The sequence below is a fragment of the Peromyscus eremicus genome, chromosome 6 (genome assembly GCF_949786415.1).
Source record: "Peromyscus eremicus chromosome 6, PerEre_H2_v1, whole genome shotgun sequence".
Lineage (NCBI taxonomy): Eukaryota > Metazoa > Chordata > Mammalia > Rodentia > Cricetidae > Peromyscus > Peromyscus eremicus.
The window spans coordinates 63,193,570-63,218,438 of record NC_081421.1 but is presented as its reverse complement, the minus strand read 5'-3'; the positions used below and the strand labels follow the sequence as shown (position 1 = coordinate 63,218,438).

Genomic DNA, 24,869 nt, shown 5'->3' with positions numbered 1-24,869 from the left:
ACACACACACACACACACACACACACACACACACACACTCTTTTAAAACTAAGAAAATGTTATTAGAGCTAGAGTTCAGTCTGTAGAGTGCCTGTCTAGTATGTAACAACAGCATGTATCAAATTTTGGGGACAAATTCAGTATTTGGATAAAGGGAGGAGAATCAGATGTTTAAGGTAAATTTGGCCACATAGTGAATTTGAGTCTAATCTGGACTAGATGAGTCCCTATTAAAAACAAACACAGGAAACACTGCTATCATTCTAGTCTGTAAAAAAAGACTTATTTCACTTTATTTATATGTACTTATGTGTTTATGTCACGGGGTACAGATGATCTCTGAGGCCAGAGGAGGATATAGAATGCTAGGAACAAAAATCAGGTCCTTTGGAAGGGCAACAAGTGCTTTTAACCACTGAACCATCTCTCTAGCCCAAGTCCAGACATTTCCCTATTAAGTACTAGGAATTATAGAAACATCTATCTAATCAGGAAATGGAGTTTTCCGAACGTTCCAAGTAACTTGATGTTAAAATTCTCAAAATGAACAAGGTGGGGGAGGAATAAGGTAAGTGATACTTGTTCCTCTTTCCAATGTGGCCAGATTGAATAAACTTCCCTTTTCTGCTTTCTGCTTTTATTGTGCCTTTAATTGGCTCATTGAGGGCTTGTGGGGGGTAAGATTAGCTTTTTAGGGCTGTTAGAGCAGCTTCAGACCCTAATCGTAGAACCCACACTGTAAGAACTAATTTCTGGAAGTTGTGCTCTGGTCATGGATTGCATGTACACACACATGCATGAACTCACATGCACACATACACACATCCTTGCTACTGTCCAACATAGAAAAACAAAATCATTTCCAGTAGCCTAAAACGTCCTTAGGTACCCTTTCACTCAGATCATCATGGGCGTGGGTCAAGGAGGTACCCACTGTTTCTGTGTCCTCTCCATACAGATGATGTTTGCTTTTCTAGAATTTCATACAATGGAAACCTGGAATACAGTTTTATTATCTGGCTGTATTCCTGAGACAGACACTTAGAATCTGTCTTCTAAAAAGAAGTGCTTCCTACCTGACACCACTTCTGCCTTCACTGTGTCTGTCCTTACTTGGGCTTGCCTGATTAATTCTGCACACAGGCAGGTTAATCACTAAAGGAACGATCTGTCTAACCTATCTCATCACCCTTTCAAAGCTGAAGGCACAGAGAAGTCACTACCCTAAATCTGCAGTCACTCTGGACTCTCAGAAGATAATCACTGCCCCAAGCCCCGTAAGGGACATCTCTTTATGGGGTGAGAGATGCATCCTGGAGCAGAAGTATCATCTGAAACCCATCTTGGCCCCTAAATTGTGAGGACTCCTTTGAACTACTTTGTTCAGATACCAGAAATGATATCATCAACAACCCAGACATATCCTGACCACTAACGATAAATAATGCCCCTCTGGAAAAACAACAACAACAACAAAAAACAAAACAAAACAAAAAACCCCTCTCATTCCCCATTCTTCCTCTACTGAAAGCTGAAGGAAGTTCACTTCAGTACTCTGAAGGTGGCCTTTCCATTGGTGGACAGTCACTGTCGGACTAGCTGCACCACAGCCTGTAAGCCATTCCAATAATCCCCTTTATATATACATATATTATATAATATATATATATTATATATATTATATAATATATATAAATTCTATCAGTTCTGTTCTTCCAGAGAAACCTGACTAATACAGGGGCTATAAAATTAAACTCAATGGTTATGGCCTTATCTTAGTATAAGGCTGCTACTGGTTGTCTTCTGCAGGGGAATGGTAAGACAGAAGTTCAGCTAGAGAGCTTGTTAGCCCCTTATTATAGCTGTTCCTCCTACCAAATTGCCATCTTGTCCTACGAGTTCCATGTTTTCTCAAACTTCTGTTCCTTCTCTATTCCTAGAAATGGCTTCCCAAAATTTGAAAATTCTGCAATTTTGGGTCTGTAGCACAGAGGTACCTGTGGCTAAGTTTGAGAACCTGAGTAAGAGTCCCAGGACTCCACTTGGTAGAATGAGAAAATAGACTCCTGTGAACTGACCTCTGCCTTCCATTCACATGTATACACATGATAAATAAATAGGCTAATAATTTTTTAAAGAAATCTGCAATTTTTAACTTTACCTGATTTTATGTATATGAGTTTTCTCCCTCTCAGCTGTTCCTGCATTCTTTCTTGTCTTTATTTATTTTTTTAGACTTACTGATTTTTTTTTTTAAAGATTCATTTATTTATTATGTATACAGAAGGGGGCACCAGATCTCATTACAGATGGTTGTGAGCCACCATGTGGTTGCTGGGAATTGAACTCAGGACCTCTGGAAGAGCGGTCAGTGCTCTCAACCTCTGAGCCTGATTTTTATGTGTTTTACGTGCATGTATGTATGTGTAGCATGCGTGTGCTTGATGCCTGTGTAGTTGAGAAGAGGCCCTGGGACTGGATTGATGTATGGTGTGTCCAGTGAACCTGAGTTCTCTTCAAGAGCAAGAAGTGCTGGGATGGCTACAAGGATAAATGTTCTTGACCACCAAGCTCTCTCTTCTGCATATAAGTTGTTTTGTTTGTTTTTTTGCCTGCATATATTTAAGTCCACCAAATACACGCAATTCCTTCGGAGGCCACAAGATGGGCTGGATCTCAGTAACTGGAGTTACAGATGGCTGTAAACAAGTATGTGTGTGCTGGGAACAGAATCAAGGTCCTCGTGACGACAGCAAATGCTCTTAACTGCTGAGCGCTCTCTCTCGTCCTTTTTCTAGCTTCTTTTTAAAAAAACTGATTACTGTGGTGGTGCACAACTTTAATCCCAGCACTTGCGAGGCAGGCAGGTGGATCTCTGTGAGTTCGAGGCCAGCCTGGTCTACAGAGTGAGATCCAGGACAGCCAGGGCTACACAGAGAAACCTTGTCTCGGGAAAACAAAAACAAAACAAACAAACAAGCAAATTGATCGAATAAAAATAGGAAATTACGGGGCATAAAATTTAACTTACTGTGTGTGGGGGGAACATTTGCACCATAGGTCATGTATGGAGAGGTCAGAGGACAACTTATGGGAGTTGGTTTCCTCTTTATCATGTGGGGACTTAAGATCATGACTTTAGGCTTGGTGGCAAGTGCTTTTTTCCAGTGAATTATCTTGCCCTCCCTGTTTTCCTTGCTTATATGCAAATCTTTTTCTTTTCTTTTCTTCAATTGAGACAGACTCTACAACTACACAGAGATTCACTGGCCCCTTCCTTCTGAGTGCTGGATCCAAGGCTAGCCCACTTTGTTCTCGGATTCCGCCGATCAGCTTCACTTTTCCTTCTTGTGCTCTCCTCCCTCTTGCTTTAGCAAGCTTGTACATTTTTTGAAGTCTCTCTCTCAGCTTCCTAAGATTCAGTTCCTTGTTTTTAGGGTCACATGTAGCCCAGGCTGGCCTTGACCTCTTGCATCTACCTCCCAACTGATAGAAATGCCTGCTTTAACCTCAGTAGTGGTAGTAATACCAGCCTTAACAAACAACAAAATGTTTCCTTTTTTAATTGGTAAAGAAAACATTATTTCTTTCATCATTTTTCCTCAACTACTCAGGTTTAAGCCTAAGGTCTTGCATAGGCAAGGCACAGTCAGCCTTTGGAGTAGCAGAAAGTAAAGGTCCAGCCACCCAAGGACTGAAATTTCGGTGTGAATCATCCATGACCCACTAAAACAATGTTTCTTCTTTCCTTTTTTCTTTTTTTGAGATAGGGACTCATGTAGTAAAGGCTGGCTTCAAACTAAAACATTATATAGCTGAGGTTGGCCTTGAACTCCTGAACCTCCTGTCTCAACTCCCCACTGCTGGGATTACAGGCATATGTCATAATGCTATGCCAAGGACTGGACTTCTCCATGTACTCCAGGTTGGTCTTAACCTCACAGTGATCCTCTTACCCCAGGCTCAAGAGGGGTAGGATCACAAATCGAGCCCCATGTCTGGCTCAGAAATCTTTGTCTACCCCAAGGTCATGAAGATTTTCTCCCATGTGTTTAAGTTTTAAGGTTTTAGTACGTTCACAGAAGCCGGGCAGTGGTGTCGCACGCCTTTAATCCCAGCACTCGGGAGACAGAGACAGGTGGATCTCTGTGAGTTTGAGGCCAGCCTGGACTACAGAGTGAGTTCCAGGATAGGATCCAAAGCTACACAGAGAAACTCTGTCTCGAAAAACTAAAAAGAAAAAAAAAAAGAAAGTTCACAAAAACCTATTTCAAGTTAAAATTTCCATGGTCTACAGTCAATGGTCCTCTCTCTCTCTAAAGCCATCTTACTGTTTTTTCATTTGTGTTAAAAAGACAATCTTCATAACATTAGACTCCTGTTTGAGAAGAATGAACGAAAAGGGCAGGAATGGTGGCTCATGCTGCAACATCACTACTTCTGAGGTTGAGACAGGATTTCTTTGGTTTCTAGCCCAGGCTGGGTTACACAATGATTCTAGGCCAGCCTAGAAAAACAACTAACAACTCATCCCTAACAACAAAGAGCACCACTCCAGCCCCACAGGAACCAAAAGGCCATGTGCTGGGCCCTCCAGATGGCACAGGGGGAAAGCACTCGCTGCCAGGCCTGAGGATCCCAGTTCTGTCTGGGGACCCACCAGCTGGAAAGGTCCAGCTGACTTCTACAAACTGTCCTTGGACCTCTGTCCTGTGCTCTTGCCATACAAACATACACAGTAAATAAATAATACAGACATTTCTGAAGAAGTCCATAGAGGAGTAACTAGAACTGGTCTTATTTATTTATTGTGATTCAGATCATCAAACTTGGAGACACATACCTCTACCTACAACACAAACTCAAAGGCCCTACCTATTTCCAGACTTGGTGTTTCACTAAACCATACTATATGTTTATAGTCCTGGCAGGAATGGAAACTCTTTTCTTAGAGACAGACTTTGACTATGTAGGCCTGGCTGGCCTTGAACTCACTGGCCTTGAGATCTGGCTGCTTCTGTCTCCCAGGTGCTGGGATTAAAGGAGCATGTCTTAGTTACTGTTCTATTGCTGTGAGGAGACACCATGACCAAGGCAGTCTATAAAAGAAAGCATTGAATTGAGGACTTGCTTGTAGTTTCCGAGAGTTAGTCCATGATTGTCATGGTGGGAAGTATGGCAGCAGGCAGGCATGGCACTGGAGCAGTAGCTCAGAGTTGACATCTTTTCCACAATGGGGGCAGGCAGCAAAAGAGACTGAGCCCGTTGTGGGCTTTTGAAACCAGTGACACACTTCCCACAACAAGATCACACCTCCTAACCTTTACCCAATAGTTCCAACTGGGAACCAAACATTCAAGTAGATGAGCCCCTGGGGGCCACTCTCATTTAAATTATCACAAAGGGTAAGAAACTGTGCTCTTCCACTTGACTATCAGATAACAGAGATAATTTTCCCTCACAGAGACCTCATATAGGATAAGGAAATGGCTAGGGCCCTTGGGCTAGCCAGAGGAGGAATTTGTCTTCAGCAAAGTTTTCACCAATACTGACACTTGCTGAAGCCTGGAGCCTGAAGGACTCCTTTCTTTCCTTGTCTGTTTTCTGAGACAGGGTTTCTCTGTTTAGCCCTGGCTATCCTGGAACTCACTCTGAAGACCAGGGTGACCTCAAACTCATAGAGATCTGCCTGCCTGTGCCTCCTGAGTACTAGGATTAGTGATATGTGCTACCAATCCCGGCCTTTGTTTGTTGGTTTGAGACAGGGTCTTACTATGTAGCTTCACCTGTCCTGGAACTCACTATGTAGACCAGGCTGGCCTACAGAGACCTGCCTGCCTCTGCCTCCCAAGTGCTGGAAATAAAAGAGTACACTACCACGCTCGGCTTAAAAATATTTAAGGTTTATTTATTTTATTTTGTCTGTGTTTTGCTTCTATGTATATCTGTATCTTGTGCTTTTTGGCCAGTTCCAATTTTAGTGAAGTGCCACACGGGTGCTGAGAATCAAACTCAGGTCCTCTGCAAAAACAAGTGCTCTTAACCACTGAGCCATCTGCCCAGCCTCAGGACTGTTTTTTTATGCACATTGCTCATCATCTATTTAAACCCAAACCTCATGTTAGGATTCCAATGTAGACTTAGAGGAGGGAGGTCAATGGAACTCTTTGTATCTCTCCTAAATATAGGCACACGGGATAAATATGCCTTTACTGCTTTTCTCTATTAATCATTGCTCTGGACTTCTGAGGACAGGTGGTCATGACTGACTAGTTAGGATGCTGTTCAGTCCTAGGCTCTGACCTTACCTCTGGTAAAAATTTGTCTATTCTTTCACTAATATCACACTGTCTTTTTGTGGGTATGTGGGCTTTATGTACAAATGTGTAGGTGTGCACACATGCATGCAGATGCCAATACATGTACATGCTTGAAGGAGCCAGAGTTCAATGCTGGGTGTCTTCCTCAATCTCTACTTTATTTTTTGAAACAGAGTCTTGCACTGACTCTGATATTAAATTCCAGGATCCACCTGTCTCCATACCTTTAGCACTGGAGTCACAGACACATTTGTTCTACGTGGCTTTTCTGGCAGTGTGGGGAGCCAACTATGGGCCTTGTGCAGCACTTTACCCACTAAGCCGTCTCCCCAGGCTATGCACTACAGTAAGCTGTGTGGACATCTTCAAATTCTGTTTCTGAAAGAATGAAACTTCTCTGGCACTTTATACATAGTATCCTTTTTTTTTCTTTTGGTGTGTGTGTGTGTGTGTGTGTGTGTGTGTGTGTGTGTGTGTGTGTGTTACTAGTGATTGAACCTAGGGTCTTATTTATACAGGAGAGGCAAATGCTTTACCAATAGAGCTATACTCTTAAACTCTTTATGGTTTGTTTGTTTTGTTTTTGAGACAGGGTTTCTCTGTGTAGCCTTAGGTGTTCTTAACTGTCTGGGAATTTGCTTTGTAGACCAGGCTGGCCTCAAATTCAGAGAGATCCATCCACCTCTGCCTCCCAAATGCTGGAATTAAAGGCGTGTTCCACCACCGCCTGGCTCCCTTTTACGCTTTTTAAGACTAGGTCTCACTCTGTATTTCAGGCTGGGAAATTCTTGGCAAATCCCTTGCTTTAGCCTCCCAAGTACTGGGATTCCAGGCATGAGCCACCATATATGCTGGGTCCTCTATAAATTTTAGAATTAGAACCTGTGAGGTGGCTCCGCAGGTAAATACACTTGCAACCAAGCCTGACAATCTGTGTTCAGTCTGTTCAGTCTTAGGGTTCCACATGGCAGCGAAGGACAGAACCAACTTTCAGACAGTTGTTCTCTGACCTCCACATATGCCATGTGACATGTATGCACCATGAGCAAGCACACACACATAAGGAGTATGTAAAAACAACAATGTATACTGTATATATGTGCCATTGTGTCCTGTGGATAAAAGCCTTAAATAACATCATGAGTTAATCAATTCTGAAATCCTTTTCACTCTAGACTTTAAAAATAAAGGGAAAAACATTTTAGAATCAGCCCATCATTTCATATGAATCTTACAAAGACCACACTACATATATAAACTGGTTTGGAGAACTGCCATTTTGATGGTTAAGAGTCTTCGAAACAATGATATATATTTTTCAACAATGCTTTCTAATTATTCTTTTGATATCATCTCATGTAACCTAGGTATGTTCTATATAAAATGCAGTGTTGGGGAAAGAATCAGGGCCACATGAATGCTAGGAAAGCACTCTACCAACTGAACTATAGTTTTGGGCCTTATAATTATTATTATCATATACTTTTGAGACAGGGTCTTGCTATGTATCCCAAGGTGGCCTCAAATTCACAGCAATATCTCTTGCCTTGGTCTCTCCAGTGCTGGGATTACCAGCCTACTTTGTATTTTTTAATTAAATACTTAATGAATATATTTGAGAGATTTATCTTTAAGTTATTCCATGGATGACCTTGAACTCCTAATCCTAATTCTACCTCCCAAATGCTGAGAGTACAGGCATGTGCCAATATACACAACAACAATAATGTATTAAAGGGCTTCAAGCCACACTATTACAGAATGTACTTTTACATAATTTCAATGTAAAAAGTTATGTGTGTGTGTTATGTCTGTTGTGTGAGTATGTGTACATGTGCAGATCCCTGTGGAGGCCAGTGGTATCAGGTCCCCTAGTGCTAGGACCCAACCATGGGTCCTCTGCAACAACAGTATATGCTCTTAACTGCTGAGCCATCCTCCAGTGCCCTTACATTTCAATTTTTAAAAGTAAAACTATTGAATTTTTCCAATATACATTATGAGTGATATTGAGATGACAAGACCACTTTTTTTTTTTTTAAAGATTTAGCTATTTATTATATATACATATTCTCATTACAGATGGTTGAGAGCCACCATGTGGTTGCTGGGAATTGAACTCAGGATCTCTGGAAGAACAGTCAGTGCTCTTAACCACTGAGCCATCTCTCCAGCCTGACAAGACCACTTTTGTTTGCTTTATACAGATTCATCAATTTCAAGTGGCAGATAGGAAACTATCCTGAAAATCTAGTAAAACAATAGCACTTACCTGTTGAAGAAGTACTCTCAGATGAAGACCTTTTATGGGTAGGGCTACAATTTGTGCTTTCTGATGATCGCTGGGAAGGTTTATCGGAACTTGACTGAGAACCTGGGAAGAAAGAAGAAGAAAGAAATCATAGGACAATTCAAGACAACAAGAAGTGTTTGTTAGACCATGCTGTGATAGAACAGTGAATTGTAGCTGCTGTCACTGCCATACCCTGTAACAATATGACATATAAGCTCACAATAAGAAGAATATAAGTAGAGGATAAACCATGCCAGATGCTGCTGACTGAATTTCCCAGGTCTCATAGAATTGTTGTAGATTAGCAGAGAGGAAGAAAACCACTTTTAATGGTAGGCTAAAAATAAATTGTGATTTAGTTTCATGTACCATCACTATGAAATATTTACTGATAAAAATTGATAGTCTAACCTGTTCCTTATTTTTTATTAAAACTCATCATATAAACCAATAAATAAAACTTATCCAACTTATGCCGGGCGGTGGTGGCACACGCCTTTAATCCCAGCACTCGGGAGGCAGAGCCAGGTGGATCTTTGTGAGTTCGAGGCCAGCCTGGACTACCAAGTGAGTCCCAGGAAAGGCGCAAAGCTACACAGAGAAACCCTGTCTCGAAAAACCAAAAAAAAAAAAAAAAAAAACCAAAAAAAAAAAAAAACTTATCCAACTTATCTTATTTAATAGACTCAGATACAAAGTAGAAGCTTGGACCTCAGGTCCATCATCTTTTGTTTGTTTGTTTGTTTGTTTCTTTTTTTGAGATAAGAGGTTCTCTGTGTAGCCCTGGTTGTGCTGGAAGTCGCTCTGTAGACCAGGTTGGCTTTGAACTCACAGAGATTTGCCTGCCTCTGCCTCCTCAGAGCTAGGATTAAAGGCGTGCGCCACCACACCAGGTGAAGTCCATCATCTTACCCAATTCACAAATATTCACATTCTGTTTTCTACAAAAAATACTGAAAGAACTAATTATAAATTTATTTGTAGAATACATCTTTAATGGTATACATTTAAGATTACTTAGTTTATAGGTATAAAACGTCATAAAAACATTTAATTTCCCTTAAAAAAAAGGTCTTATAATTTTAGCAAAACTCCAAATTGATGTAGCATAATTTAGTACATTTCTTGCTCAGGAGAAAACAATGATGTTCAGGAAAGATTATTTTCCTACAAAAAATATTCTTGTTTCTAATACTCCTTTCACAATAATCTAAAAAGCTAACTGTTGAAAATACATAATAAACATCAATTTTGAACTTGCCAAAAGAATTAGAAGCACTCCAAATTATTTACTTTTATATCTAAAATAAGCTTCAACATAAAATTGGAGCCACAAAAAGAAACCAAAGCTTGGAAGAGGAGAGTATCTGGAACTGCTTGAGGATTTAACTCTCTAATGAAGACAGGATTTAATCTCTGAAGGACATTACAGGAGAAATTAATGCAGCTAAGTTTCTATGATTTCCCTTGCTCTAAGAGAAAAAGTATAAACTGTTTTATTTATATAGTTTAAGTCACACTATTGCAATTGTTCTTTTCATAGGCTACTGGCAGTACTGACCAGGTAAGATGTATGTATGACTCACCATTCAAGAATGAGAAGTCAGATACTAGGAAAATTTGTGCTGTAATGGTGCACCCTACTTCTAACACACAGTGATGACTGATGTAAGATCTACTCAAGAACAAAGATTGTTTAGTTTTGAATTTCAAAGAGATATAAAAAGGGATTTTTGAAAACTAACTGAACAGTAAATCCCCACGGTGTGTGGCTCAGATATTCTTCTACAGAGCTAAATGGTATGATAAAACATCTAGGAAGTAAAAAGCCAAGGAAGGCATCAATGAAGAGTAAGTATTAATACAGAAAACTTCATATACAAGACAGATATAGTCTTCCTACCCAGATATGTAGCCAAGACAGAAGACAACAGTGGCCAAGAAGCTTGAGACATCATTGAGCTCTGTCACCATTCCTGTTGAATGGGCAAACAATGGAGATTAAGTGCCAGGGAACAAAGGGAGTTTAAGAGCACTTTTAATAGTTTTCTCTCTCAGCCACCAACTGACATCTATTGGGTATATTTTACATGCTTGGTATCTGGCTAGACAGTGAGGTGGGAGGAAAGAGATACAAAGAAGAGTACCAGGTCTGCTCTCCAGGCTTAGCTAAGGCTATGCATGTCATCATAGACTATATTTCAGATGACATCTGTGCTATCTGTTCTTGAGCTCCAGCTTCAGTTTCTAGGCTATTTGGTAACTTTTCCCAAATTTCTTGATCATCTTCAAGAAAGTCTTCATGAAGGCTTCAACTATACCTTTGATCATCAGGATATCCTGAGAATCACCCTGCCTGGCCTCACCCACCTCAGGGTACAAGAGGGTACAGGCACTTTCTTCAAAGCTCCTTCTTTTGGTGGCATCTGGAGCTGCTGAGGAGGCAGTGGGAGGTGGAATGGGGGTCAGATCCCCGGAGATCGTTATTGGCAGCACTGTACAGCAATTCCTGAGAAACTGAAACAATTGAGAGAGAGATGGCTTAGCTCACTTAGCTTCTGAGCCATTTTTCATTTTCTGAAAGTAATGGAGGCCAGCAGCCTATTCTTAGAATTAAATAGAAGACTGGAATAAAAATTCAGGAAGGCTTTCATTTTTCATTTTTAAAAGTGTGTTTGAATCCCCTGTTCATACAGAGTAGAGCTGTTCTTAACAATATTGCATATTTAGAGAATAAAGTTGTATCCCTGAAATATGTTCAAAAACAGTGCTGACAGGCACAGTAAGAGGATGAGAATACCGGAAAACACACTGCTCAATGATGTAAACAGATTTAAGACTGGAAATCAACGTAACTTTTGAGCAAGAAGAAGAAACCTGTAAATATGTGTAAAGTATGTTAAAATTGGCCTATAAGTCAGAGGAAATGTATAAACGTACTGCTTTGTTAGTTCCATTATACAGCTGGGTGATTAGAGAAGAATAGGAGAATGTCCAGAGAGAACTAACATGTCTATTCCAGCAGAGACCCCAACATATCTGTATTTCCAAACATAAGACAAAATGAAATGCAGAGTGAAGTGCAGTGTGGTATTAAGTATATGGACTATGGAGAAAAGCAACCAGGGTTTGATTCTTCAGACTTTAGCAAATTAAGGATCAGGATCAAGGCAAATAAACACTCTTAACTCTGACTTTAAATTAAAGCACTCTAAATCATTGAACAGTGTTAAGTCTCAAAATGGGATAGTAAAATTTGTAATGTCACCTTATAAAATTCAATGTGGCTTATAAATGTTAGTGATTACTACATATGAAGAGGTTCCTAACACTGGTCATGATATCTTTTTCTTGGGAAGAGAATATCAATGATTGAAACCAGGGTCTTATGCTTCGCTGAGCTACAAATTCAACATTATTGTGAAAAATATTTTAGATATTAAATACATTAAGTAACTAACTGACACATTTAAATGAACATTCTATTTTAAAACAAAAATTTAAGCAGAACAGATACTTATGCCCAATTAGGGAGCTGAAACTAACATATAGCTATTAATCATTTACCTTAAATGTAAAGTGAGTACAATTAAGATGTATATCTGCAATGAACCTTAATGTCCCGCCTCTACCTTAGCTTCTCTAGGAGTGGGGTGATGATCTAAACCACAGCAATACCATCAGATGTACCAAGAGACTAATTGGAACCAGGTGTCCAGCTTTCTAGTTAGTTCTTAACAAGGACAAAGGAGTTTTCTGCTTCCCCTATTTACTTTTGTGTTCCTCTAATTCATAGTCATCTTCCAAGCGGAGTTACCCAGCTTCACTCATGGTGAGGTAAGATTTGCCAGCAAAGACTCCATTCCTCATTGAACAAGGTGTTTATATGGATTTTAGTTCAAGAAAATCTGATTATGCCTCCAAAAAAAAAGTGTGTACACAGAGAGAGAAGAGAGAGAGAAGAGAGAGAGAGAAATCAGTAAGTTTCCATCATTTCTTATTTCAATTTAGAACAAAGATATAATGAAATAAACAAGGAATATAGATGGAAATTCATCAGTTCATAAAATTTTTCTTTTTTTTTTTAAGATTTGTTTATTTATTATATATACAGAAGAGGGCACCAGATCTCATTACAGATGAGAACATGTGGTTGCTGGGAATTGAACTCAGAACCTCTAGAAGAGCAGTCGGTGCTCTTAACCTCTGAGCCATCTCTCCAGCCCCATAAAATTTTTCAATTAGAAACATTGCTGGGGTCACTCAGACCACAGACGAGACACATGTTTAGAGACTACATACACATAAGTAAAGCAGTAATTGCACATAAAGCAGAGACGATATGCTTAAATAAAACTGGATTTTAACATTAAGGTATGGTGAGTCTTAGGAGTCAATTCTCCATGCTACTGGTAATAAAGACATCTGTGTACAGAAGGTGACCGAGTGCTACTGAGGAAGAACCACAGGTATCACAAACTAGGCTGATATACAGAGGTATATAAGAACTAAAAATAAACTTGGATATGTGAAGAAGCCTCACAAGTCATTTTCATTATAGTATTTTTGAGTTTCATTGGTCTCTTAACTGATAAACTTGTAAGACAAGGCTTTGAGAAAATATTTGTATCATTGTAGGCAATAAGGGGAAAATGGGGGCTGGAGGGATGGCTCAGAGGTTAAGAGCACTGGTAGCTCTTCCAGAGGTCCTGAGTTCAATTCCTAGCAACCACATGGCTCACAACCATCTGTAATGAGATCTGGTGCCCTCTTCTGGCCCGCAGGTGTACATGCAGACAGAACACTATGCATAATAAATAAATCTTTTAAAAAAACAAGGGAAAAAGTATAAACTGTATGTAGACAGCAAAAAAAAAAAAAAAAAGTGGGGGAAGAATGTCAGAAAAGGGAAAAAAGAACATAAATGGACTAAGGACAATAATCTAATCTTATAGTATCCACAGAAATAAACGAAGACCAAGAAGCTGTCATGAAGTTGGTTTGTTGTTTTTTTTTAAAAAAAAAAACAACCTTAATTTAATCTACTATAAAAAGTGAATACTATTTTCACAGATACCTGAGAGTAAGCAAAGAGTCAAATGGGCAAAGTTATCAGAATCAACAGAGAAAACTGCCTCTGGTAATAAGCATCTGTGTATGTAGAAAGGTGGAAGAATCAGAAAGAACACACAAACACAGAATCCAGTGAGATGACCAAATAAAAATGCTTGCTGAGCAAGCCTGACAACCTGAGTTGGATCCCTGGCAGCCAGGGCAGAAAGAGAACTGACTCTCAAAATTTGCTAACTGATCTTCATATACATACTAGGACATGCACACTCCCTTACAGAAGCAAACACGTGTGCATAAGTATGTGGACACACACAGAGACACACATTCTCATACTAACTTGAATTAAAAAATTAAAACAAATTAAAAAAAGAAAAAACCTGGGTGTGGCAGCACACAATTTTAATCCCAGCATGTGGGAGTTAGGGATAGGTGGATCTCTGTGACTTGAGGCCAGCCTGGTGGTCTAAAGAGGAGCTCCAGACCAGCAGGGATCTATAGTGAGACTCCCCTGCTGGGCAGTGGTAGTACATGCCTTTAACCCCAGCACTCTCTGGAGGCAGAGGCAGGCAGACAGAGCAAGAACCTGGACAGCCAGGGCTACAAAGAGAAACCCTGTCTCGTAAAACCAAACCAAACCACACCAAAACAAATAAACAACACCCCCCCGCCACGAAAAAAAATACACAAAAACCTAACATCCACACTTATCTTTGAAAATAAAGATTCAACCTAACTACTTCACTGTGGCCTTAACTATTCCAAACCAAATGATGAATTTTCTCCAGCCTGGTCTATAGAGCTAGTTCCAGGACAGCTAGGGCTGTTACACAGAGAATTCTGTCTCAAACGCCCCCCCCCCCAAAAAAAAGAATTTTCAGGGTGCTAAATATGAATTAGAAAAAAACACACTGACTGGGCGTGGTGACATATGCCTTTGATTTTAGCACTTGGGAGGTAGAGGCAGGTTAGCCTGGTTTGCACAGTGAATTCCAGACCAGCCAGAACTATATAGTGAGACTTGTCTCAAAATAAACAAACAAAAAAGAAACCGATAAAACCAGTAATCTGGTCAGATAAAAGTTGTTTCTTCAGTCTAAATTCATATTAAAGGCTTTTTACAAATTTATATACTTCAGGTTTTATGTACATTGTTTGGAATTCAACAATAAACACTATACTAATTAGGAAATTATTTAAATGAGCAAAATGTCTGATGTTTCCAATGCTATATATATATATATATCTTTGGACTAACCATGGAAGTACAGACTAACTTGTGTTAGACTTAAAATGAGGCTTACAGTGAGTTCGAAGATATAGACTTATTTCAAAATAGTATTTCAAAGTAGTTTTATAATAAATCAGTTCTTCCTAACAAAATTAAAGCATGGCACAAAATTTTAGTTTTATGTTTGCGGTGTGCATGTGTGTATGCCTAATTTGCATGTACGGAGGCACATGTTTGTGTGGGCACATGAGTACATGTGGTGGTCTGACTGAGGTTCATCCACCTTAATAACTGAAGCAGTGTCCCTCAATCAAACCCAGAACTTGCTGACACTAATAGTTTTGCTTGCCAGCTTGCTCTGGAGAACCCCGTCTCTACCTGCTAAGGCTGGAGTTATAGGCAGGCTGCTATGTCCACTACAAATTTATGTGGGTTCTGGCATTTCCACTGATGAGCTATTTCTCCAGCCCCAGGATTTGAAGACTTTGATGGAGTACTTTTTGGTCCTGGATTTAAGTTCTGAATCTATTCCTGAATCTCTTGAACAAAACAGCACTACAAGTTTCTTGTCAACAAGTTGAAAGGTGGGATAAAAGCTGGATCTTTAATAAAAACAGGTGTTTCTGACATAAGAAATAAACTTACAGAAAGCAATACATTTCATTTACCACATCAGTTAAGTGCATTATAGGAGGGAAGGGTTCAGAGTCTGTGCTCATGATTTTTAAACTAAAAACAAACAAAAAACCCCAAAGTATTTTTTCTCTCTCTAATTAAGGAATTCCTCACAGAGCCCAAATGAGAACATTTACTAAAATGGAATTCTCCTGGTAACTTCCCAGAACCATCATAATTTAGTTTCTTTCTCTCTTTTTTTTGTTTTTTTGAGACAGGGTTTCTCTATGTAGCCCAGGCTGTCCTGGAACTCACTCTGTATACCAGGCTGGACTACAACTCACAGAGATCCACCAGCCTCTCTGCCTCTTGAGTGCTGGGATTAAAGGGGTGCCACAATCTATTTTCAACTTTTACCCCTATATATTTATACTTTACTTATGGGTGCATCTTTGATAAAACTCTAGAGAAAGTGTCAAAATCACGACATTTTCATCAATCAATGCTTATCCCTTTCAGGTAAAAATGAAACAAAACTCAGTAAGTATGTTTTTTAAAACAACAACAACAACAACAAAAACCAGGCCACCCTGGTCTACAGAGTCAGTTCCAGGACAGCCAGGGCTGTTACACAGAGAAACCCTTTCGGGGGTGGGGGGTGGGGGGTGTGTGGCTTCCAGAGTGAATACTATTCTGAAATGAAAATATATAGTCATTTAATCATGAGGGACAAACCAGCGGAATACCTGAAACACATACTATGTAACGTTTACATGCAATCAATCACAACACTGTCCCACTGGCCACTCTTTGCTATTGTTTTGTCCATTTCTGAAATCAGACTGTTCAGCCATGTACAGCTGGTTATGAGTTAAATACACTAACACAAGATCCATTTGATGGCACCTACCTACAGTGGCACACTCCTATAATCCCAGCAATTAGGAGGCTGAGGCAAGAAGACCCTGAGTTTGAAGCTAGGCTGCAAGATCTGTCCTTAAAAAGAAACAATCCAAACCAAACAACCAAAACCAAACAACCCCACTGGTCAGGCTGGTACACACCTTTATCCCAGCACTCAAGGCAGAAGCAGGCGGATCTCTGTGAGTTGGAGGCCAGCCTGATCTAAATAGTGAGTTCCAGGACAATCAAGGCCCAGTAGCGAGGACCTGTCCCCAAAACACACACACAAGAAGCAAACAAATCAACCAACCCTAATTTAGGTCTGGAGAGATAGTTCAGGGATTAAGAGCACCCTCCAGAGGGTCCAGGTTCGATTCCCCTACACTTACATAGTAGTTCACAACCATCTGTAACTTGGTCTCAGTGGATCTGACACCCTCTACCGGCCTCTACCGGCACAGCATGCACGTGGTGCAGACATACATGCAGGCAAAACACCTATACACATACAATAAAAACTATTAAAAAAAAAACTAAGTTGGGGTGTAGAGGGATGGTTAAGAGCACTTACTGTTCTTTCAAAGGACCTCTATTCATTTTCCAGTACTCACGTCAGGTGACTCACAATTAACCTCTAACTCCTATTCCAGGAGATTGGATGCCTCTGGCCTCAGATACTAACACGCACATACTCACACAAAGATGTACAAACACATAATCAAAAATAAATATTAAAAGAAAAACTCACAAAACTTTGAGTTAGTATGGTATGGATATATTCTAGTTGGTAGAGTGCTTGCCTAGCATACCGCAAGCCCTGGCACTGAGTACCCATGCACTCCCACAAGACTGAGGGAGGTGGTCAAGTCATCCTTGGGTACACAGCCAGTTTGAAGATCAGCCTGGACTACTACATGAGACCATCTTAAAACAAAAAACAGCCAACCAATCAAACAAACAAAAAAACCTTACCCAGGTAATAAGTACATTTTAAAAAATGCTGAAAAATCAAGAAAGGAATGTTTGTACATTCCATGTCAGATACCTGTTCTCACCAGACATATTTCATATCTACCTAATATAGATCAAATAATAGATGAAACCAGGAATAAATAGTCTTAGTAATTAAGTATATAATGTTAAGACTATTAGGACTTTCATTGTTAGTATAGAACATGTAAATTAGAAGACTGGGTGCCTGTATTTGTCTTCGTGTGGCCTGTACAGATATGACAGCCAGTGTTAACAGGATGTCATCCTCCAATTGCTTCTTCACCTATTTATGCACTTTATGTATATGGGTGTTTTGTCTGCATGTACATTTGCACACCAGGAAGAGGGGATCAGATCCCATGGGACTACAGTTATAGATGATTTCGACCCACCATGTAGGTGCTGAAAATTGAACTCTGGAAGAACAGCCAATGCTCTTAAACACTGAGCTATCTCTTCAGCCACACAAAGGTATTTTTTCTTCTTTTTGTTCTTTTTTTTCCTTTTTGAGACAGGGTTTCTCTGTGTAGCCCTGGCTGTCCTGCCATGGGACTCACTCTGTAGACCAGGCTGGCCTCAAAATCAGAAATCACCTGCCTCTGCTTCCGCAGTGCCAGGGTTAAAGGCATGGTTCAAACTGAACCTGGCGCTTGCTTCTTTGGCTGGGCACTGAGGTTGTAAACCCCACGCTTGGCTTTTGTTTTGATATGGCTGTTCATGGTCTGAACGTGGACACTCATGTTTGCAAAGCAGGCACCATGCCCGCTGAGCCATTTGCCCAGCCCTAGATCCATTAGTCTTTTGATGATTTAAGTCAAGAAATAAGCCATTTTCATTCTTATGGGCTGTTTGCCTTGTTTTTTGAGAAAGGTTTCTCTGAGTAGTCCTGGCTGTGCTGGAACTCACTATGTAGGCCAGGCTGGCCTCAAACTTAGTGAGATCTGCTTGCCTCTGAGTTCTGGGATTTAAGGTGTGTGTCACCACACCCAGAGTTGTGTTAGTTTTTTGGTTTTTATTTTATATGTATAGGTGTTTTGCCAGTCTTTGTGTGCCTGACGCCCATAGAGTCCATAAGAGGGCATCAGACTCTGGGACTGGAGTGACAGGTGACTGTGAGCTGCCACATGGATGCTGGGAATCGAACCTGGGTCCTCTGGAAGAGCAGCCAGTGTTCTTAATCTCCGAGTCCTTTCTCCAGCCCTGTCCTCATGATTTGACTCCTCAAAATATGCCTTGAACCCATGTGTCTGCAGCCCTAATCTGATTTTACTTACCTTTCCTGAAATGTGCAAAAATGTAACTCATTAAATGTCAGTTTTATTATAATTAACCCATAATAAATTCAATCAATATAAACAGCAAACAACCTTGATTTTTCCCTCTTAATCAGTTATCAGAGATATATTTTGCTTAACAATTTAGTCTGCTTTAAAAAAAAAACAAATCTTATGTTTGAATAATTTTTAATATATCCTTTAGCCAAATTCCTCTAATGTTAACATCTTACGCAGCCAACACACATTTTTTTCAAAACTAAGAAATTAACATTGGCATAATCTATTGATGCAAATGCAAACTATTCGAAGTTCAGCAAATTTGAAGTATGTACTTTCCTACTCCAAGGTCTGATCTTAGACATCACATTGTATTCAGTTTTCACGTCTCTTCTAGTTTCCTATGATCTGTTGACGACTTCTTAACCTTTCCTTGTTTTTTAAGGTCCTTAATACTTTTCTGTAACACTGCTTGGACATCACGTTCCTCTCTGCTGTTCTCTGATTACAGTGGGATTATGGGTTTTGGCAAATATACACAGGGATGAAACTCCCTACTTGCTCAATGCCAGGGAATGCACACTCATCTGTTTCATCACAGGTTGAGTTAACCTTATCCTTTGTTACTGTGTGTCCATCTTCCTAGTCTATTTGAAAGTAAGTCAGTATGTGTGAGTATTCAAGAAGAGAAGTTCCAGGGCTAGAGAGATGGCTCAGCATTTCAATGCACCTGCTGCTTTTGCAGAGGCTCCGGGTTCATTCTCCAGCTCCCACAGGCAGTTAACGACTATTTGTAATCCTAGTTCCAGAAGACCCAAGGCCGAACAGGGAACCGCATGTGGCTCACAGACACCAAATCCACATAAGGTAATAACAGTGAACATAATAAAAGGAAGTCCCCTTGAAAGGGGAGATCTACATGCATCACTTCTAATCCACAGAACTTGTGTCCTTTTCCAAGTATTTAGTCAATCATTTAGTTCTATCAACACAACTCCTGGATATTTATTTTAAGGCTATAACCCAATATTAGCATTATTTAGTCACTTGATTGTTCCAGGTCTTGTCACTGAAAACTTTCAGAATTATAATTTCCCAAAGGTAATCAACAATTTCTTTAACACTGTGTGCAGGTGCACACAAGTCTGGGGTGAGACATTTTAATTGGAGATCAATTTAAAATAAGTTTGTTTTTAAAGCCTTTATACCTCAAGAATTAAGACCATCACAAAAGCAACCACAAAGACACAGTACATAAAGTAATCAGAATTGCTATAAAATAGCAAGAAAGCACAATTTAATTTTTTTTTTTTTCTTTAAGACAGAGTCTCACTATGTAACCCTGGCTGACCTAGAGCTGGTTGTATAGACCAGGCTGGCCTCAAACTCAGAGAGATCTGCCTGCCTATGCCTCCAAAGTGCAAGGATTAAAGGTGCGTGCCACCAGGCTAATTGGCATAAAACTTTTCTTATTTATATATATTTTTATTTTCTATTTATTCTTCAGCCTCCAGAAACTCAACACCTGCTACTGAACAAACTGCTCTTAGATTGACAATGTAATTGCTAAAGCCAGATGTATACTTCAGTCCTTCTTCCCAGACTATGATTATCTTTTCTATACTGTTTCTCAATCAGGGTAGTGCTATTATATAGCCCAGGCTGACCTTAAACTGTAGGTCCTTCTGTCTTGGCCTTCTGGGTGCCACCATAAATGACTAGTACTTGGCAATCTGGACAATAAACTTCAGAAGCCTACAAGGCTGGTGAGATGGCCGAACAGGTAATGGTGCTTACTGCCAAGTATGTTAAGAGTTCAGTCCCTGGACCCCACATGGTAGAAGGAAAGAACTTACTCTCATAAATTGTCCTCTGACCTCCACACACAGTAACTCCTTTCTATTTCCTGCCACAGCATATGTATGTGGAGTTCACAGGACACCTTCAGTTCTCTCCTTCTACCATGTGGGGTCCAGGAATTGAACTCAGGTCATTAGACTCTGGCCTAGGTATCCTCCAATCCTTAGCTGTGGTTACAGGCCCATGTTACCACACACACCCTTTTACAAGGGGATCTGTTACTGGTTGAGCTACTCTCTAGTCCCTTCCCCTAAAGTTCTGACACCGCCCCCCAAGCCTGTCTTTGAAACAAGACTTGTTATGCAGCCTTGCTATTTCCTGTGTAGCCCGGCATGACCTCAAAGTCTTCTGCCTCTGCCTTCCTAGTGCTGAAGCTGTGTTTCCCTGTCCCCAGGTTTATTTATTGTATTTTATGAGTGTCTTGCCTGCATGGGTATCTGTATACCACATGTATGCCTGGTGCCCAAGGAGGTCAGAAGGGGTCATTGGAGCCCCTGGAACAGGAGTTACAGACGACTGTGAGCCACTATGTGGTACTAAGGATAGAATTTAGGTTCTCTGTAAGAACAAGTACTTTCAACCACTGAGCCATCTCTTCGGTTCCTGTGTCTTTCTAATATGTTGAATGTATAATTTTTATCTTTAGGGTCTCTGTCTCTCTCTCTCTCTCTCTCTCTCACACACACACACATTTTGGGACAGGATAGGAAGACAGATAATTAAGGGAATAGGGGAAGGGAAAGAAGCCCCCATTTAACAGTACTTGCAATGGAGACCATGTTCCTTTTACAGATAGATATTTCTATCTATAAGTAAGTGTCAAAACAGTAATGAATTAGGTGTAAGGTCTAAGCATACAGCCTTCCTCTTTTCTCAGCTTACAAGCCTGCAATTTTCTAGAAATCTCACAAGAAACTCCACTTACAATAAAAGACATGTCTTAACCACTTTGTGAAATCCTTATGACTTATATAAGGTTTTACCATATCGGATTGGACCCCCATCCAAGATACCTCTACAGCCACCCACCTATATAAATTTCATTTATGTGTGTGTGTGGGGGGGGGCAGGGGAGCAGAAACAGTTTTTAGAAACATTAAGAAACAAAACAGGCCTTAAAAAGTTTTCATAAAAATACCTACTCAGGCTGCTGCAGGAGGCAACAGAGTTGTAACTCTGCCATCCGTCCCACTACATGTATATATGCCAGGCTGGCTTAAACCTGGACTCCTGTGTCTAGGACTACAGGTATATGCCACTACATCTAGCCATCTAGCTTAACTTCTCTTTTGAGATATAAATCCATGTCTCATAAGATAGCAAGAAGGGTAAAGCTGTTTTCTTTTTTTCTCCTTTTAGTTCTTAAAAAAATATAATTTGTTTTTATTTTATGTGTATGAGTGTTTGCCCACATGTATGTATCTATACCACATACATGTATGGCGCCCAAAGAAGTCAGAAAGATCATCACAAGATCTTCCAGAACTGGAGTTACAGACAGTTGTTTACTAACATGTGGGTCCTCTGCAAAAGCTGCCAGTGCTGCTAACCACTGAGCCATCTCTATAGTTTCCTTAAATCTTCTTTTCTATCTCTATCCATCTCCTTTGAGTAACACCTAATTTCACTTAATCTCATTACCATTCAACTAAATGCCCCAAAGAGGTATCTGGAAATGTTGTTTCCTTCTTTTTTTTCTCCTCCGGAATAGTAAATCTTCCTCTCTACATTCTGCTGGGAGGGTCTGCAAACAGACAGATCGGATGTCCTTTGTTAATCCTCCCTTTTCACACTGCTGTCCTTGTAACTGCAAGGACTGACCATCCTTCTGCTTTAAATTCTTGACTGGGGGGTCAAAGAGCCTGTAGTTTTATACACACGAGGCAAGTATTTTACCACTGAGCTACAGCCTCTCAAATTCTGAACGTATGGTTTTGCTGCTGTTGTTACTTCTTTTTCCCCCACCCCCAAATCTCTCAGAAGTCTCTCTTCTTCTATTGTGGATTCTATTCTCTTCTTCTAGCAAGAAATTTCTTTAGTTTTGTTTGAGTTCCTTTCCAGTTCAGGATGTTCAAAATCTGCTTTCTCACCCCAGCCTTTTTTATGCTTCGGCTGTTGACTGTGTAGGTAGACAACTCTCCCATCACTCACTCTCCCTCTAGTTATTCTGTAACACTAACAGCACACACTTCTCTCGATGATGGCATTATGTATTTGCTTACTCCTTACCATCTGACTTCTTTCACTACGCTGAACAAGAGCAGCAGTCAGAAATCAGATCTTTGTTCACTATCACAAGTCAGTAACTAAACAGTGCTGATGTTTAGGAATTCAAGAAACGAATGAAAAAATTAATGAATAAATGAATGTACAGGATTCTGTTTTTTCAGGTAACTGTTGCTCATGCTGAATGTCCCATTTTATTTTAAGTCTTTTTCTCAGAAAGTTATTCTTTGAATTAGGCCCCTCATTTTATAGAATCCTATAGTCCCTCTTTTACACATTTTAAACACAAAAAAATGAAACTTTCTCTTTTCTTGTGTGGTGATATTTTGTTGTACTCTTTAACAAATAAAATTTGCCTGAAGATCAGAAGACAGAGCCAGTCACTGGATTAAACATAGAGGCCAGGCAGTGGTAGCATTCACCTTTAATCCTAGTACTCGGGAGGCAGAGATCCATTGGGATCTCTGTGAGTTCAAGGCCACCCTAGACTGCACGAGATCAATCCAGTCTAAAAGAGAAACAGAGCCAGGTGGTGATGGCTCACACCTTTAATTCCAGTACTTGGGCCCAGCACTAGGAAGGTTGAGACAGGAAGTGATATGGCTGGGAGGAGAAAGGCATAAAGGCGGGAGGGGACAAGAGCTCAGCCCTTTCGGCTGAGGACTAAGGGACATTCTGTCTAAGGATTCGTGGAGACAAGATCTTCACCTTTCGGCCTGAGGATTCAGGAGTGGTGAGAAGTTTATCTAGCGGCTTGTTTCTCTGCTTCTCTGATCTTTCAACATTTACCCCCAATATATGACTCCGGGTTTTTCTTAGAAGACCAATTAGGATTCATGCAACATCCTTGTACTTTGGAGACAGGCTCATACCATAAAGCCCTGCCTGGCTTAGACTTTGCTACATAGACCAGGCTAGCCTCCATCTTGAAGTAATCTTCCTGCTTCTGTTTCCCAAGTACTAGGATTACAGACATGCACCTCCACACCCAACTTCACAATCAGGAAACTTAATACAATTTTCGTTATTATCCCTCTCCTCCACAGAAAAATAAAACATGTATCGCAATTCCTATTATAAACAAGGGCTCCCAGAGTATAACACCTACCTAGCAAATACTTGATATCCCAAAACTAGCAATGGTGGCCAGGCAGTGGTGGCATATGCCTTTAATCCCAGCACTTGGGAGGCAGAGCCAGGCGGATCTCTGTGAGTTTGAGGCCAGCCTGGTCTACAGAGAAAGTTCTGGGACAGCCAGGGCTACACAGAGAAACCTTGCCTCTAGAAAAAAAAAAAAAAAAAACAAACCCAAAAAACACAAAACTAGCATTGATTAAATAATTGTTAAAAAAAATTCTGGCCGGGCGGTGGTGGCGCACGCCTTTAATCCCAGCACTCGGGAGGCAGAGCCAGGCAGATCTCTGTGAGTTCGAGGCCAGCCGGGACTACAAAGTGAGTTCCAGGGAAGGCGCAAAACTACACAGAGAAACCCTGTCTCGAAAAACAAAAACAAAAACAAAAACAAAAACAAAAAATCTGTCAAATAAAATAAGGTATAGAAGTATTTTCCTCCATGTTAAAACAGAAATATTGGATGAGGTGTAAATGTACAATAAAGTAAGCGAACAAGAAATTAAAAAAAAAGAAACAAAAATATCCCTGGGGGGTTAAAAAAATAAAAGGAAGCCAGGTGTGATGGTACACATCTTTGATCCCAGCACTCACCAGAGGAAGGTGGGTTCTCTGTGAGTTCCAGGATAGCCAGAGCTACATAGTGAGTGAGATCCTGCCTCAAAAATAAAGCTAGATAAACAAACAAAGAAATATTTTAACCAGGGTGTGGTGATGGTATACACGCCTTTGATCCCAGCACTTTCAAGGCAGAGGAAAATATGTACTCTTTGAGTTTAAGGGCAGCCTGGTCTACACAGTTCTAAGACAGCCAGGGTTACAAAGAGAGAACCTGCCTCAAAACAGAAGAAAAACGAGATTTTATTTTTCTGTGCTTGAGAGTTTTGCCTGCACGTAGTCTGTGCACACTTGCTTTCCTGGTGCCTAGGAGAAGCGAAGAGGATGTCAGACCC

The 24,869-nt window shown here is 40.3% G+C and overlaps 1 protein-coding gene across 1 annotated transcript in view; it reads right to left on the bottom strand.

Moving 5' to 3' along the window:
* Ash1l (ASH1 like histone lysine methyltransferase) overlaps positions 1–24,869 on the bottom strand; it is a 160,233-nt gene that overhangs the window by 89,724 nt on the left and 45,640 nt on the right. The window contains exon 4 of the mRNA XM_059265644.1: positions 8,593–8,694. Within this exon, the coding sequence (XP_059121627.1) occupies positions 8,593–8,694 (102 nt within the window). The remainder of the gene's footprint in view (positions 1–8,592; positions 8,695–24,869) is intronic.